Source organism: Lissotriton vulgaris, chromosome 5, assembly GCF_964263255.1.
Source record: "Lissotriton vulgaris chromosome 5, aLisVul1.2, whole genome shotgun sequence".
Lineage (NCBI taxonomy): Eukaryota > Metazoa > Chordata > Amphibia > Caudata > Salamandridae > Lissotriton > Lissotriton vulgaris.
In genome coordinates this window covers 1223559434-1223574119 of record NC_141693.1, presented here as the reverse complement: position 1 = coordinate 1223574119, position 14686 = coordinate 1223559434, and the positions used below count along the sequence as shown (strand labels likewise).

At 46.8% G+C, this 14686-nt stretch overlaps 1 protein-coding gene across 1 annotated transcript in view; it reads right to left on the bottom strand.

Annotated features, from left to right (window-relative positions):
• The window catches only part of LOC147712347 (purine nucleoside phosphorylase-like), an 86372-nt gene extending 74305 nt beyond the window's left edge, over window positions 1–12067 (bottom strand). Inside the window, exon 1 of the mRNA XM_086923045.1 lies at window positions 11858–12067. Within this exon, the coding sequence (XP_086779171.1) occupies window positions 11858–11889 (32 nt within the window). The 5' untranslated portion in view covers window positions 11890–12067. The remainder of the gene's footprint in view (window positions 1–11857) is intronic.
• Between the last annotated feature and the right edge of the window lie 2619 nt (window positions 12068–14686).

Below are 14686 nucleotides of genomic sequence, written 5' to 3'. Positions count from 1 at the left end.
TCTCTGTGTGCTCTTTTTAGGTCGAGGACCGTCGCACTGCGTAGCAGTGGGCAGAGCCGAAGATTTTATGTTTCTTAGAGGGGGTTGGAACCCCCCCCTCTTCTCCATTGGCTGGCCTAGTAAATACTGGCCAGCCATTGGAGGAGAGGGGCGTCACTCGGTTCAAGGCCCGTCTTTTTCGGATTCCTGGGCGTTTTTTTAAGCTTCTTTCTTGTTTACTTTCTCTCCTCTTCCCATTGGCTGGAATTTTACCTTCCAGCCAATGGGAAGAGGAGAGAATGAAAACCCCGCCCCCGAATCTGAAAAAGACGATCCCTCTGCCTCGCCTCGGAGAAACGTGGACGTGAGGAGGCACCTCTACTGCTTTTTGTGAATGCACATGCAGTTTATCTATATAAAACGCATCATATAAATAAAATAAATAGCAACGTTATGTGCACGCTTTATTTCACATACTGGTGTTTCTTTTTGTAATTTTTGGGGTTTTTTAATTTCTGCAACACATCGATGTCCCGTGTTATGCCTTCATCCAATCGATTACAATGGGCCAGCTCCGCCGTCGAATGGTTTTGTGCAACGCATGCTCTGCTTTTCACGTATTGGCTGGTAGGGATGTTCTTCACTCCTACCGTGCCACCAGATCCACTCTAGCCATCCTTGAAATCGTTGAGTATTTTTCTATTGGTTATGGTTACCGTGATGCGGCTAGCTGGCAGCCAATCCGCTCTTGCCACACTCTGGGTCCGGGTGTGAGTGTTGATACTTCCAGTGATCTCGGGCCGCTGCTTTCCCTCTTCTGCGGATTACAGAGCTGGGAAGCGGCGAAGCTGCAGTGACAGGACCCGTGACCCCCTAGCCTGCTGAGTCGTTCACCATGGCCCGCTTCGCCCTTCTACTCCCATCTGCCTTCGCCCTGTTGTTTTTCAGTGTTGCCTCAGCTTCTGACGTGCTCGAGTGAGAGCGGGGTGAAGCTGTGCGGGCGGGAGTTCATCTGCACCGTGGTCATGTCCTGCGGGGGGTCCCGGTGGAAGCGCTACTCCCCGGAGCCGGGCCAAGGCAGCACCAACCCCTACAGTGAGTACTCATGGTGGGGCGGGGGGTCTCCCCAGCTACCCTGTCTGCCCCTTTCCGACCCTCACTAACTCTCTGTTTCTGCTTTTGTTTCTCTCCCTTTGCCCTCTCACCTGCTGCCCCCTCCCCTCGGTGTCTCATACTCTGACACGCTTCGCCTCTCCCTGTCTCTCCCTCTGCACGATCTGTGGTTTCCTGTGTCTTTCTCTCTCTTTCTCTTCCATGCCCTTCCTTTGTCGTGTGTTCTCCCTTTTCTTACTTCCTCTTGTCTCCTCCCAACACTGATTCTTGCTCCATCCTTTCTGTTTCTCCTTCACACTCTCTGTTGCATCCCGCTGTCTCTCACCCCCTTCACTTTCTTTGTCTTCTTTTATCTTTGTTCTTTATTTCTCTTTCTCCTGCCCCCCCCCCCCCCTTCTCTCCTTTCTCTCTTTAAGGTTAACGTGACGTGGCTAGCTGGCAGCCAATCTGCTCTTGCCACACTCTGGGTCCGAGTGTGAGTGTTGATACTTCCGGTGATCTCGGGCTGCTGCTTTCCCTCTTCTGTGTGTGTGGGGCTCTGTGTGTGTGCGCGGGGCTCTGTGTGTGTGTGTGTGGGGTGGCTCTGTGTGTGTGTGTGCAGGGGCTCTGTGTGTCGGGGGCTCTGTGTGTGTGTGTGGCTCTGTGTGTGTGTGTGTGGCTCTGTGTGTGTGTGTGGGGGGCTCTGTGTGTGTGTGGGGGGCTCTGTGTGTGTGGGGGGCTCTGTGTGTGTGTGGGGCTCTGTGTGTGTGGGGGGGGCTTTGTGTGTGTGGGGGGCTCTGTGTGTGTGGAGGGGCTCTGTGTGTGTGTGTGTGTGTGTCTCTGTGTGTCTCTGTGGGGCTCTGTGTGGCTCTTTGGGGCTCTGTGTGTGGGGGGCTCTGTGTGTCTCTGTGTGTGTGTGTCTGTGTCTGTGTGTCTCTGTGTGTGTGTGTGTCTCTGTATGTGTCCCTGTGTGTGTTTGTGTGTGTGTGTGTGTGTGTGTGTGTGTGTCTGTGTGTGTGTGTCTCTGTGTGTGTGTATGTCTGTGTGTGTGTGTATGTCTCTGTGTGTGTATGTCTGTGTGTGTGTGTGTGTGTCTCTGTGTGTGGGTGTGTGTGTGTGTGTGTGTGTGTGTGTGTGTGTGTGTGTGTGTGTGTGTGTGTGTGTGTGTGAGTGTGTGTGTGTGTGTGTGTGTGTGTGTGGCTCTGTGTGTGTGTGTGTGTGTGGCTTTGTGTGTGTGTGTGTGTGGCTCTATGGGTGGCTCTGTGTGAGTGGCTCTGTATGTGTGTGTGGGTGGCTTTGTGTGGGTGGCTCTGTATGTGTATGTGGGTAGCTTTGTGTGTGTGGCTCTGTGTGGGTGTAAATGCAATAGGTCATGCATTTGCGAGCGATGAAGCTATTGGCATTGTAAATGACAATGCCATTTATTTAATGATGAAGCTATTGGCAATGTAAATGACAATGCCATTTATTTATGATAAAAAAAGCCAATATCTCTACCTTTAATAATGCCGAGACCATTGCATTGTAATGCTTGTTTAGTATGCGACGCTTGGAATCGAAATAGAAGTAGCAACATGGGGGTAAGCACAAAGTCAGTTTTGAGTAAAAAAGTATACAATTGGATATATAATGCATAGTTGTTGCCATTTTTCCCTTATTTTCTAAGGGGGAGAACCATCCCAAACCCCTTTGTGGGCATCAGGCTCACTCCTTGACAGGGTTTATACACACACTATGCCTCTCTCAGTTCCTGCACTGAATCACAGAATCCCCCTGAGTAGAATTCGGAGGAGGAATGGCCACCAAAGGCCGACTCCAGCCATTGGCTGCATTTCGGGGAATGGATGAAAGGTGTCATGGAACCTTTGTGGGGAATCTGATTTTCCAGAAGTTGATGATGTCCTAGACAAAAGTGGAATTTCACTTTCACAAAGCCATAAACCACCAAAAATAGTCACCAACTTTAAATGAGGACATTTCCTTGTGGGAATCATGAACTTCTAGATGCATATCACACAGAAAAACTAACCCTCTTAGCTTCCTGCAGGAATCTGTAGCTTTCTTGACGTGGAGGATGCATATCCACACATCTTCTACAGATCCTGACTCTGAAGGAAGACTGGAGATCTCTGAGATTCTTCTTCCCCCTTTTACACTTATGTTCGGGCAAAAAAACAGAGTATTTACAAACATTCTAACTTTTCTGGTTGGCGGTTTCCATTAGCAGTGTATTTCTTAAGGCATCACGATGATGGGTCCATCCATGTATTTTTCCTAGCCCGGCCACCGGTCGGCTGGATGTCATCTTCCAGACACTGAGCGTCCTGTCCTGAACCTCCTCATCAAGTTCCAAAAGTCCTGCTTGAACCTTCAGGATTTGTCATTTTTTGGAGCTCGATCCCAGGCCAAGTTGAGGAGAGTGTGTTGGTCCTTTACAAGGATAGAGAATGCCATGGGCAAGAGTAAATCTCTGAACACTTGCAGGACAAGGGGATGGAAATGTTGTGAATGCCCACAAACTCACAAGTTTGTAGGCGATCACAAACTCCCAGTGCTTGGAACACCCACATCCCACCTACCGGGTGGGGTATTGTGTAATTTTGGGGTAATATTACTCTGGAGTGAAAGGATTCACTTCTTTAGAGTCACCGTGTGAGAAGCGCTATATTAATGCCATTGCGGCTATCTGATTATCTCAGCCTGACGGACTGCTCCCCCTCCCGTCATCACGTATCCGCAGGCCACGGAGAAGGCCCAACTCCAGCATGTTGCACGGATGCCGAAACTGCCCAGAAAGTTGGGGTGACCAGATCTTGAGAACCAAAAACCGGGATATTAGGAAAAAAAGGACTACCATTTTTCATCAACAGAATGGTGCAGAATTACAATTTTCATCAACATAAGGTCACAGAAAAGGCATTAAGAAAATAAAATGTATTTTCTACAACCAACTTCATACATATTAATTAAACTGCTTACTTATAACAGCTGCTCACTAGCACAGCCTTATAAGACCCAAAAAAGTGCCTCTCAATACTTTCAGTCGACCCCCTCTATAAACCGGGACATGAGCCAAAATTACCGAAATCTGCCGGGGCAGCCGATGAAAAACCGGGACTATCCGGGCAGATCCGGATCGTCTGGTCACCCTACAGAAAGTACAAACGGCGCTTTTATCCACCGTTCTGTTTGTGCGCTTTATTCGCTTTAGCTGTGCACGTCTGACGTCATCGCCACCTCAAGAAAACCGCACTCTACTTTCTTCAAGAAGGATGGGGGGTTAAAAAGAGGGAGGGGTGCGGGATAAAGGGCGCAGGGGAGGCGAAAAGGACAGAGGAAAGGCGGGGGTGGGTTAGGGTAATACTACATGAGGTAGAGCAGAGTGTATGGAGGAAAGCGGGAGGAGGGAAAGGGTGACTGTGTACACAGTTTTCACTTCCCCATTAGGACATGGCCTGCAGGGTCCCAGCCGTCTGGTTTCACCGCGGTTGCGCTCTGCTGCGTTCCAGATGCGGTATGTCTGAATGACTCAATTCAGAGGAGGATTTAGCGAACACACCTCCTAAGACGGGCCAATCATTACTGGCGATCTCAGACACACCCCCTCCACCCACTTCCAGCGCTGTAGGCCTAGCTGAGAAACAGTCCCTTGCATGTGACTCAGTCACGCAGCTTTCCGATTACATGTTATCTTGAAAACTTTGAAACAGAAGAATATATAAGGGAAATGACATGCGATAGACCTAATTAATGCCCCTGCTGCAAAAAAACTGTTTGTGATGTGTAGGGTACACAGTCCAGTTACCAATCAGCAAGACAGCTAAGGGGGTCGTCTTCCCGATGCAATTACAGTGATAATGCACACAGGGCAGGTTTGCCCGCTGCAGAGGTGCGTTGTGACCCCGTGTTCCTATCACAGTCAGACCGTTCGCGTTGTTGAATTGCCTGCGGATGATTTTCTATACAATAAGACTAGCAGATCACATGTTCCTGGTCTGGAGTTGTAGAATAACTCGGCGGGGCTTAGGGGACGTGGGGCTTGTGATGGGCAAGAGGCTTTATGGGTCTGCTGCACAGATTTACTTGTAACCAAACGGCCGTCAGTTGAGTTCCGATCCCAGTGAGATACCGCTAGGGCTCGGCTTCCTTCTGTGTGCCCCCTGCACGTGCAGATCTGAATCTCTGCAGGGCCAACGTGGCTAGTCACCATTCTTAGGTCGATAAAATACACATGCTAGCAATGAAAGTCGTTTCTGCATCTGCTTCGCAGTGTGTGGGTATTTACTATTCTATCGATTCATCTGCTAAAATCACTAAAAATAGAAGAACGTGCATTTCAATGTTCAGCACGATGGGTTTCTTAGTGGAAAAAAATACCTATAATATATGCAAATTTGCCAGTTATATATATATATATAAAAGTCTGGGCTAAAGATGAAGCTCAAACACACACTCGATCTGTGCACATTTCCTACTCCTCCCTACGGTATGATGAGCAGATCACTCCCAGTCAACGAGGAGACTGTACTGTTGCTTGGCTGTACTTGTACACAACTGCAATCTGCTTATTTGATACAGTTGGATCCAACATTGAAATCAAGATTAAAGATATTAACATGCATTACATTGTACTTATATAGTGCTTCATCCCGCCGGACGAGGTACTACAGCGCTTTGCAGGATGGCGGCACTCTACTCTTGGGATTGTGCTTGGTTGGAAATGGGTTGGGTTGTAGTGCAGCCTATATGCAGAGTCTTTCGGTCTTCTGTGTGATGGCCAGAGTTGTCATCGATCTTATCATGCACGTATGACTAATCGCCAGATCTACCCACTACTGCATTCTAAAAATCACAACGCTAGGCTGAACTTAGCACCATCCCAGATACAGGGAAGAATACCGCAGTGAAAGTGTGAATTTGTCACCGACCGCGGGCAGATGAAGCATAAATCTAACAGCAGAACAAATGCAACATACACTCTCTCTAGTACTGTCCTCTAATCTTGCACTTGCCTGATACACTGACTTGTGCACCTCACTACAACACTACTAATTTATCGAACCCACATGTTACAAGCGAAGGATGATCATAGAGAAAGCAAGTGACCCAATACACCACATCATGGCTCGACACAAACTGCATGTGAGCAGCTCCTACTACAAAGCATACCAGCATTATTATTATTATTACATTTGTACAGCGCGCAGCTACCCGAAGGATGCCTGCCATAGCCCTGGAAGTTATCATTGCGCCATGCATTTCGTCCTATAAACATTCAATCGATACAATCTGCTATTTGTCGTCTGGTAAAACTCAAAGACACAATTACATTTTACAATAGAGCAGTGCCTTTAGCGCCAATGCTGCACATGCCTTTCCTTGTTATCCTAAATGTCAGGCTCTAGCACCGGGATGACCGCTGCAGTGGACAAGCTGCGGACCGGGTGAGGCAAACGGGAGAGCCTGGAGGAAAGTCCCACGAGGCCTGCGCGGAGCATGGTTGGACCACTGGATTAGGAGTTTTCGCTTTGTGCGAAATGCTGCACTCTGTTCGAAGAATAAACACAAACGGGAGGGTTGGGCCTGTAAGGGCAGAGCCAGCACAGTGAAGGTTGTAAGTTGAATATGAACACAACAAGCGGTTGGGTGGGGGCATGAATATGAAAGGAATACAGAGAGCGCTGTTGGGACGTGAAGGGAACATGGAGAACGTGGGAGGAGAGGAGGCGATGGGGACAAGCACACATGCACTGGCAGAGACAATGCTCGTGCCACTTAGGTGAAAAAACAGGACTGTCCCGGCAAACCTAAACTTGTGCTTAATGTCTCAAATGACCGATTTTAATTTTTTGTTAAAGGCAAACCAATAAATTAAAAAAGAAACACTTCCACGTTAGGAACAATTGTTGAGAGGCTACCGCAATTGTGACATCACAGCATGTACTCCCGCAGTTGGCCAACCTATTGTAGGTGAGTGGATCGTTCTATCCTATGGCTGTGGGGGGACAAACCTTAACTTTCCCTCACCTCCAATCCATATCAGTGCCAGGGCGCGGGTATTTTACACTTGGTACCCTTCAAGAGCGGGAATTGACTTGGGTCACTGAATCGGCTATAAACCGGCACGGTGCATTTTAACAAAGTCAAGTGTTCGGTCAGCTCTGCTGGTGTGTGAGTTTATTCTAAAGCCTCGCTGTGATATGGGGCAATGTTACAAATTGCTGGGGTAACATGAGAAGTATGACTCCTTCCAGAAGTGACTGGCAAACACAGGTGGGTAGTTCTGCTTGAATTTATCCAGGTACCCACTTCCTGCACACCAAAAACAGGCGGCGCCGTGCGGTCACATCTCACATGACCCGACAGGGACAAGAAACACTCACCTAGCATCAGTACTTCCCCGACTGCTCATGCCGGTTTTCTCTGCGCTCTCTTAGGGTGGCGCCAAAAAAATTGCCTTCCTCCCTTCAGTAGCAGTGGCAGTAAGAACCGCCTCAAGCAGCCACTAGTCCATTCCCATTTTTTTTTTCATTTTAAGGGCCACTTATTTCGCTGGTGGTAAAGTATTCTGCTGCGCGAATGTACATTTCAGCCGCGGCCGCCATCTTGACTGGCAACATTTAATTATAAAGTGATTAGCCGGGCCGCCGTGGCGCGCACACCCGGCACCTAGCGCTATGTTTGCTCAAGATGATGCATTTCACGAGGACGAGTGCTGAAATGCTCGACTGAGAATATTTTCTTCAAGGAAACTGATCCTCGTCAGCTCAGACAGTTCTAGTCTAAGCGAAGGGGATACACTTAACCCCTTAACTGTCGCAACTTTTAGTTACCATAAGAGAGAGCGCGAGGGCGGATACACAGTCATGACGACGACCGCGATTGTCCCTGCTTTAAAAGTGAAAGCGGGCATGGTGCGCTGAGCGCAAATTAAAAAACAAGTAGTCCCTAGAAGAATAGATAACAAGCAGCAGCGGAAATAAACTGTAGTTGGTCCGTGCTGCTTCCTGAAAAACGGAAGCATAACGGAAGTGGTGTTTCAAACCCCCAGCCAATCAATGAGCTACATAAAAATAGCAATGCCAGGTTTAACCAATGGCAAGCTATATAACAAATATAAACTCAATGGGTGGAGTTTCACCCCTTATACTGACTACTTGATGCCTCGTAGAAGCAGCGCATGCGTTGCCTATGTGAGACCTAAAAAGCATTGTCCTTTACAAGACCAATAGCTCAAACTGTTGCAAATGCGAGACCTCTGTGGCACCCATGCTCTAGCTTTCAACATCGGAAGCTAAAGTGTGAGTGCCCCGATTGTAGCAAAATTAACTCAATAGAAAACATGACTACGGCTAAGAAGGGATTGAAATGAATGTTCTGGTTGCTAAGGATGAACAGGGAGCGCATGCAACCGTTCTTGTAACTGATTTTGTATTTCTGCACATGTAGCCCTTCATTGCAAATGGAAAATACTACAAGTACCAGAATGCACCTGTACACAGCTGGGCAAGTTAGTTTACTAACATAGAACCAACACACTGTTGTCAAAGTTTATCACATTGAGTCAAATTGCAGAGTGATGTGTTGGAATTATTTGGGGGAACACAAGGGGTTCCACATTTGTTATTACTGTGTCCTGCACACATGAATTACCTCATCTGATCAAGTGATTGTTTCAATGTGACTGTTGTATTGCCTTTGGCCACACTGCTGCAAAATGCTGGTACCTGAAAGGCCTGGACTGGGTGCGAGTTTCACATAAGACATTTGTGTCCCTTGATAAACAGGCATCAGCTAAGAGAAGTACGTTTAGCAGGACGAATAAGCATAACTATGGGCCAGATGTAGGTGGCCGTTTGAGGCCATTTACCGAGCGGTAACGGCCGATTTTGGCCGTTACCGATCGGTAAATGGGTGACAGGTATGTAGGGGGCATTATTTTACCGAATCGGTAAAATTACCGATTCTGTAAAATAAAAATTCGGTAATTTTACCGATTCTGAGGCATCCAGATGTAAGTGGGACTCTTCAGAGTCCCAGAGGCCTTACCCAATTGGTATTTTACCATCAAATCCAATTTGATGGTAAAATACCGATTCCGGTGTGCATGCACATGTGTGCATGCACACCTATGCCATGTGACAGGCAGACCTGCCCTTAGGGCATGTATGCCTGCCACATGGCACCCAAGCCTGTTTGGGGGTGCCAGAGGGTGTCAAAGTGACACCCCCTGCACCCTTGCGAAAATCGTTATTTACCGATTCGGTAATGCCCATTCATTCCTATGGGCTTCGAAGCCCATAGGAATGAATGGGCATTACCGATTCGGTATTTACCGAATCGGTAAATACCGAATTCTTCCGAATCGGTATTCCAGCACATCTGGAATACCTACATATCCACCCCTTAGATTTACCGATTTTTAATTACCGAATCGGTAAAATTCGGTAATTAAAAATCGGTAAATCTATTTTACCTACATCTGGCCCTAGAAGACAATAAAAAAGTGACTTTTCTTACAATGCTTAAACATCTCCATATGCATGTGTTAACTGTGAAAAAAGTTGAAGCAGCTGTCTGGGATGAGAAAACACTTGTGTACACAGTGTGTGCACAAAAGACCTCCATAAAAAGGACAATGTGACGATTGTGCGTTTACTTTGGGCATATTGTTGTCCTACAGTGTTGTATATGAACGACATTTGTAATGGGACACATTTTTGTGTCTCACTACAGAGGCCCTTGTGTTTCTCTTCTTTGCACCATCGAGAGACTCCTACGCCAACCACACTATGTAGCGGTGCAGCAGTACAGCCTGGTTCTAAGTTTTGTTTCTGTCATTTTTGTGTTCATGACTGGATGGCCTACATGACAGCGGGTGAAACGGCACCTGATGTAGGGTTGCCTGCCAGATATTTCGCCTCCAAAGTAGCTGCGTCCAAAATGGAAGGAGCCACGTAGCACATTTTTTTTTTAAGTTCAAAATGATTTTATTGAATTATTTTGTAAACAGAAGAAATAGACAAATACAATACAAAAAGAATAAATTTTACATGCGTAAATAGTGCACATTTTAATAGAACATGTTCGACGTCCACCATAGCAGATAGAAATGTCACGTCAGACATAGGTATTAGGAATGTAGCCCCAAAGTGAGGGAACACAGCAGAGACCCAAAAAAACGACTACCTAACGTGATGTGGCCAGCAACATTATGCATTCATTTTAATTAAAGTCTACCACCATTTCCAAGTTTATGCAATGCATGGTAGCACAGCAGTCATTCAAGATTGAGCATGTGGTCCACCGATGCCAGCGATACCATCAGGCCTTGGGGTCACTGGTGGTTTGTCTGTCAACATACAATAAATAGGGTGGTTGTTTCATCAGAGCTGAAGATGGGGAACCCATGTTTTTTGGCAAATCCTCTGGTTCTGCTCTGATTTTGTGATTTAGAATAAATGTACTTCAGACATCGGCTTCTCCATTCCATGTAGAATATATTGAAACTCCCCCAGAGCTCTGCTGTTCCCAGGTACACGTTTTTCCTTTCACTTCGTACATTGATATAATTCTAAAAACAGGACTACAAGTACCAGAATGCAAAGCCAGCATCTGGATTGATGAATCACTTATGCATGAAACTAAGAAACCTTAGAGTTCTGGGTTCAGTTGGTGCCTGTTATCTAGCTGAAATACCCATTACTACAATGTATTGCAAGGGACCTTGCACGTTCCAAGTGTAATGCAAACATTCACTATTGGGTATTGCTGGGAATGAGGCATTTTTGATCACGGGTATTTGTCATTGGTATCAATGTGTGAATGCCTAGACTGCAGCAGATGCGTTTGAGAGGCATGCAGGTCCCGGAATTACATCATTATTGTGCTGTATTGTGGACTAGATCCGGGGTATCAGGAAGCCATAGATGTAAAACTATAACACAAAATGTCTGCCTGTATTCCCAGAATTTATAGGTTTGCTGTTGGCCTCTCAAATCCTAGCTTCAGGCTGCTACCGGAGGAAACAAACACATGCTAATTGAGAACGTAAATTGTGATACACTGTTTGCCAGCAATGTTGCTGAACGCCTTATCCCCAGGGATTCTGCAATTATTACTGTACTCTTTCCAAGTGCTAGTACTAACACATAGACCAGTATCTAATGTGTGCACGCGGTGGGGCACCAGACTTACACCCTCTTTGGAGACTCGGGCTTTTTTCCATCCCCAGGCTTCGACCCAAAGCAAAAGAGAAAGGTCAGATTAGGGAGAATGAAGGGAAAATGGAAGACCGGAAAAGAGCGACAAAAGAAGAAATCGGGTCCAAAACAAAACCTAGAAGAGTGTGGGAAGGAGACAGGAAGTGTCGGGTGGATGACGTCGTGGTCTCAAGAGTAGGCAGCAGTGTGCTCCTACGAAAAACTTTGGGCGCTTGCACTTATTTGTTTTTACAAGTTAAAAAAAATAAAAAATATATATATACAGAGAGAGAGAGAGAGAGAGAGAGAGAAGAAGAAGAGAGACAGGCAGAGAGAGAGAGATGGAGAGACAGAGAGGGAGAGAGAGAGAGAAAGAGAGGCAGAGAGAGAGAGACAGAGAGAGACAGAGAGAGAAAGAGAGAGAGAGAGAGAGAGGGGGGGAGGGAGGGAGAGAGAAAAAGAGACAGGCAGAGAAGGAGAGACATTACAAAAACCAAAAGCAAATGAAAGTGGGTAGTGGGTACATTTGAGCAGGAGATTCTGAAAGGCTCGCGAGGACGTGAGACCTCTGGGGAGTCTGGTACCTGCCGTCCTTTGCAGGGGCCTGGGTCGTCATCTTCCGGTCTCCCTGCGGCGCCTGCGGTGGGCTCTGTGCGGAGGACGCCTGCCTTCGGGTCTCACCCTTGCGTGGGATGGATGCGTCGTTGGCGGTGCTCTGGATGAACAGCTGGATTCGGTCTTCAGTGACTCGCTGCCGATCGAGGGGACGGCTGTGTCTGCGGTGCTCCTGAGTCTTCTGTGCCCGGCCCACCCGCGACACCCGATATAAGGAGGCGTGGGAGAGAGGCTTGCATCACCTGCGGCGTCTGTGCACCGCCCGCCTCTGAACGCCCGCCTTGATCTCACTCCAACCAGAAATACCTGCTCAAGAAGATGCTTCACTTCTGTTACCGGAGGGGGAGGGGCCGTGTTAACCTATGAGGGGAGAGCCGACAGTGGCATGAGATCCAGGGAGTGCCAGGATGGCAGCGACTGAGTAAATGACTACGTTCTCAAACCGACAGGGCCAGACTGCAAGCAAACCTACTCCTGGCAAGGACCAGCAAAGCAGCCCTCGCCGCACCAGGCATCTCGGCAGTTCTTGAAGCAGAGGCGGCTTTTGGTGTGGGCGACCTTGGCCCAAGCCCAGGGTGCCTCGGTCCAGAGAGGAGCATTGAGCGTGCTTGGCAAACGGCTTGTAATTTTCCCTCGCTTTTAAGAACAATCTGATTTATAATCAGCTCGAGTGCCCCTTCCAGTCACTCACTCCTCTTCTGCCTGCTGCCTGGGATGATGTTCCGATTGTGCACAGTGTCAGACCCTTGTGCCCCTGCCAGGCCTTGGGTGTGGTGCTTGGGGCAGAAATGGCAGGGATAGCGGCAGTGGTGGCTGCTCGCATTAGGAAGTGGTGAAGCAGCGAGGGAAAGACAAAAAAAAACACAGAAGGTATAATTAAAACATATACAATTGTACTTACCTGCAGCTCCCGCGACCACCGCCTTGCTCTTATCTCCCGAACCTCGAATCCGTCAGTCCATGGCTGGCAGGCGGGCAACTAGAGCCAAATTTCGGGGGGGGGGGGGGGCGGCTGAACAATATTTCGGAGGGAGCTAATTCAAACAACCATAGACAGAGTGGCTGTAAGAAGGGGTGAGAACATAACAAAAGCCTAATTTACAAGTAAATGGTCAAGGTTCAAAGGTTCAAAATAAGCTTTATTCGATATTTAGACAAATATCATATAAGCATACCTTCATATACATAATTTAAAATACATTTATGCAACAAATAATTGAAAATGTCTCAGTTTAAAATTTCATACAAAGCTTCGGGAAAAATTAAAAGTCTACGTTAGAAAAGGCAGATTAAAAACAGAGAGGAGTAATCGCTATCTCCAATCTCAATCTAAGGTTTTCCTAAATTTTATCACTAATTTTAAAAACTGTTCCATTTTGATTGTCACCTCCTTATCCTCAAGTTCCTGTAACCGCTCAAAAGCAGTTTTACATGTCTTGATATTCCATCTCTTTAGTAGGGGTAATAATAGGGCTTTTCTCAGAGTCCCGTAATACTTACAGAAGAGAACGGTGTGAATGTTAGATTGTTGTGAAGTAGTATCACAGGGACAGAGACAGGTGATCCGTGACCAGTCGTTGCATTTTGGGAATGTTACGTATCGATAAAAAGAGCCCATTCTGAATCTGGTGAGTAACATCCTTGAGTAGCATGGAAAATCTGATGATAGGTATGATTGAAGGCCCTTCTGAAGTGTTACCCTTTGATATGCCAGGATGGTGTCAGAAAATGTTTGTTTGTTCCATCTGACTGATTCCAAATGCGCCATTAAAATCTTTCTCAAATGTTTTCGAGAAATATTTTCCAGTGACGATGGATCTGTAAACCACTCTTGGTGCCCGATCTCAAAAAAGAAATTTCTGACATAGTTCAACCAATTCGATTGGTTGGAATGTTTAGCCCCTTCCAATTTAAGAATGTCTTGTAGCACCTCTCTATTAAAAGCAGTCTCAGGGGTAGTCCAAATTTTATGCCAGAGAAGGGGGGGTTCGGTTTTTATAGTATCTGTTATATACGGGAGATCCAGCTCAATGTGCATTTTATATACAGAGGTTGCCTTTGAGACAGCGAGGAGATACCTTAGAACAGGGGTCTCCAACCTTTTGTGTAGTGTGAGCTACTTCTGGTCAGTGAAAATCGTCGTGAGCTACTAAACCCCAAGCAACTCGCGCACTTTTTTCGGGCGACCTCCCCCGCCCAGTTTTATTGACGTTAAGCCTATTTCTTCAGAGCCCATGGGCCCCATACTGTGGCTTCAAAACAATAACACTGAAAGAAACAACTTTTTTTCCCTTTTTACCTGTGCACTGCCTTCTGCAGCACAGTGAGACAAAAAGCTAAAGCACAAGCCACAACAGTGACACAATAAAAGCACAAGCCGTGCAAGAGGAGGCTGATGCTTGTCGGAATGGGACAGAAAAGAGGCTCTGGCACCAAATTAAAAGCAGCCCCATAAGCCGTGTCTGATGGCTCACTGCACTAAAGCAGCCACTGCAGGGGCCTTTGCTTAATCTCATGGTCACAGGTTTAAATCCCAGCAGGTCCACTCATCCTTTCATCCATTTGAGGTCGATATAATGAATAGCCTTGAGTTGGGTGAAAATAAACATCTGTTATTCAGCCCCAGGACACCTTCGGGTAATCGTGTGCTTTGCAACTAGACCTGTTATGTTATTAAATATAGGGCAGGCAAATGAAATAGCTCAAACAAAGTGGCCCACATTTGCAAAATAAGTAAAACTTAGACATGTTGTAGGACGGTGTTTTTCAAGGTATTGAAGACTACTTGGCTATTTGTG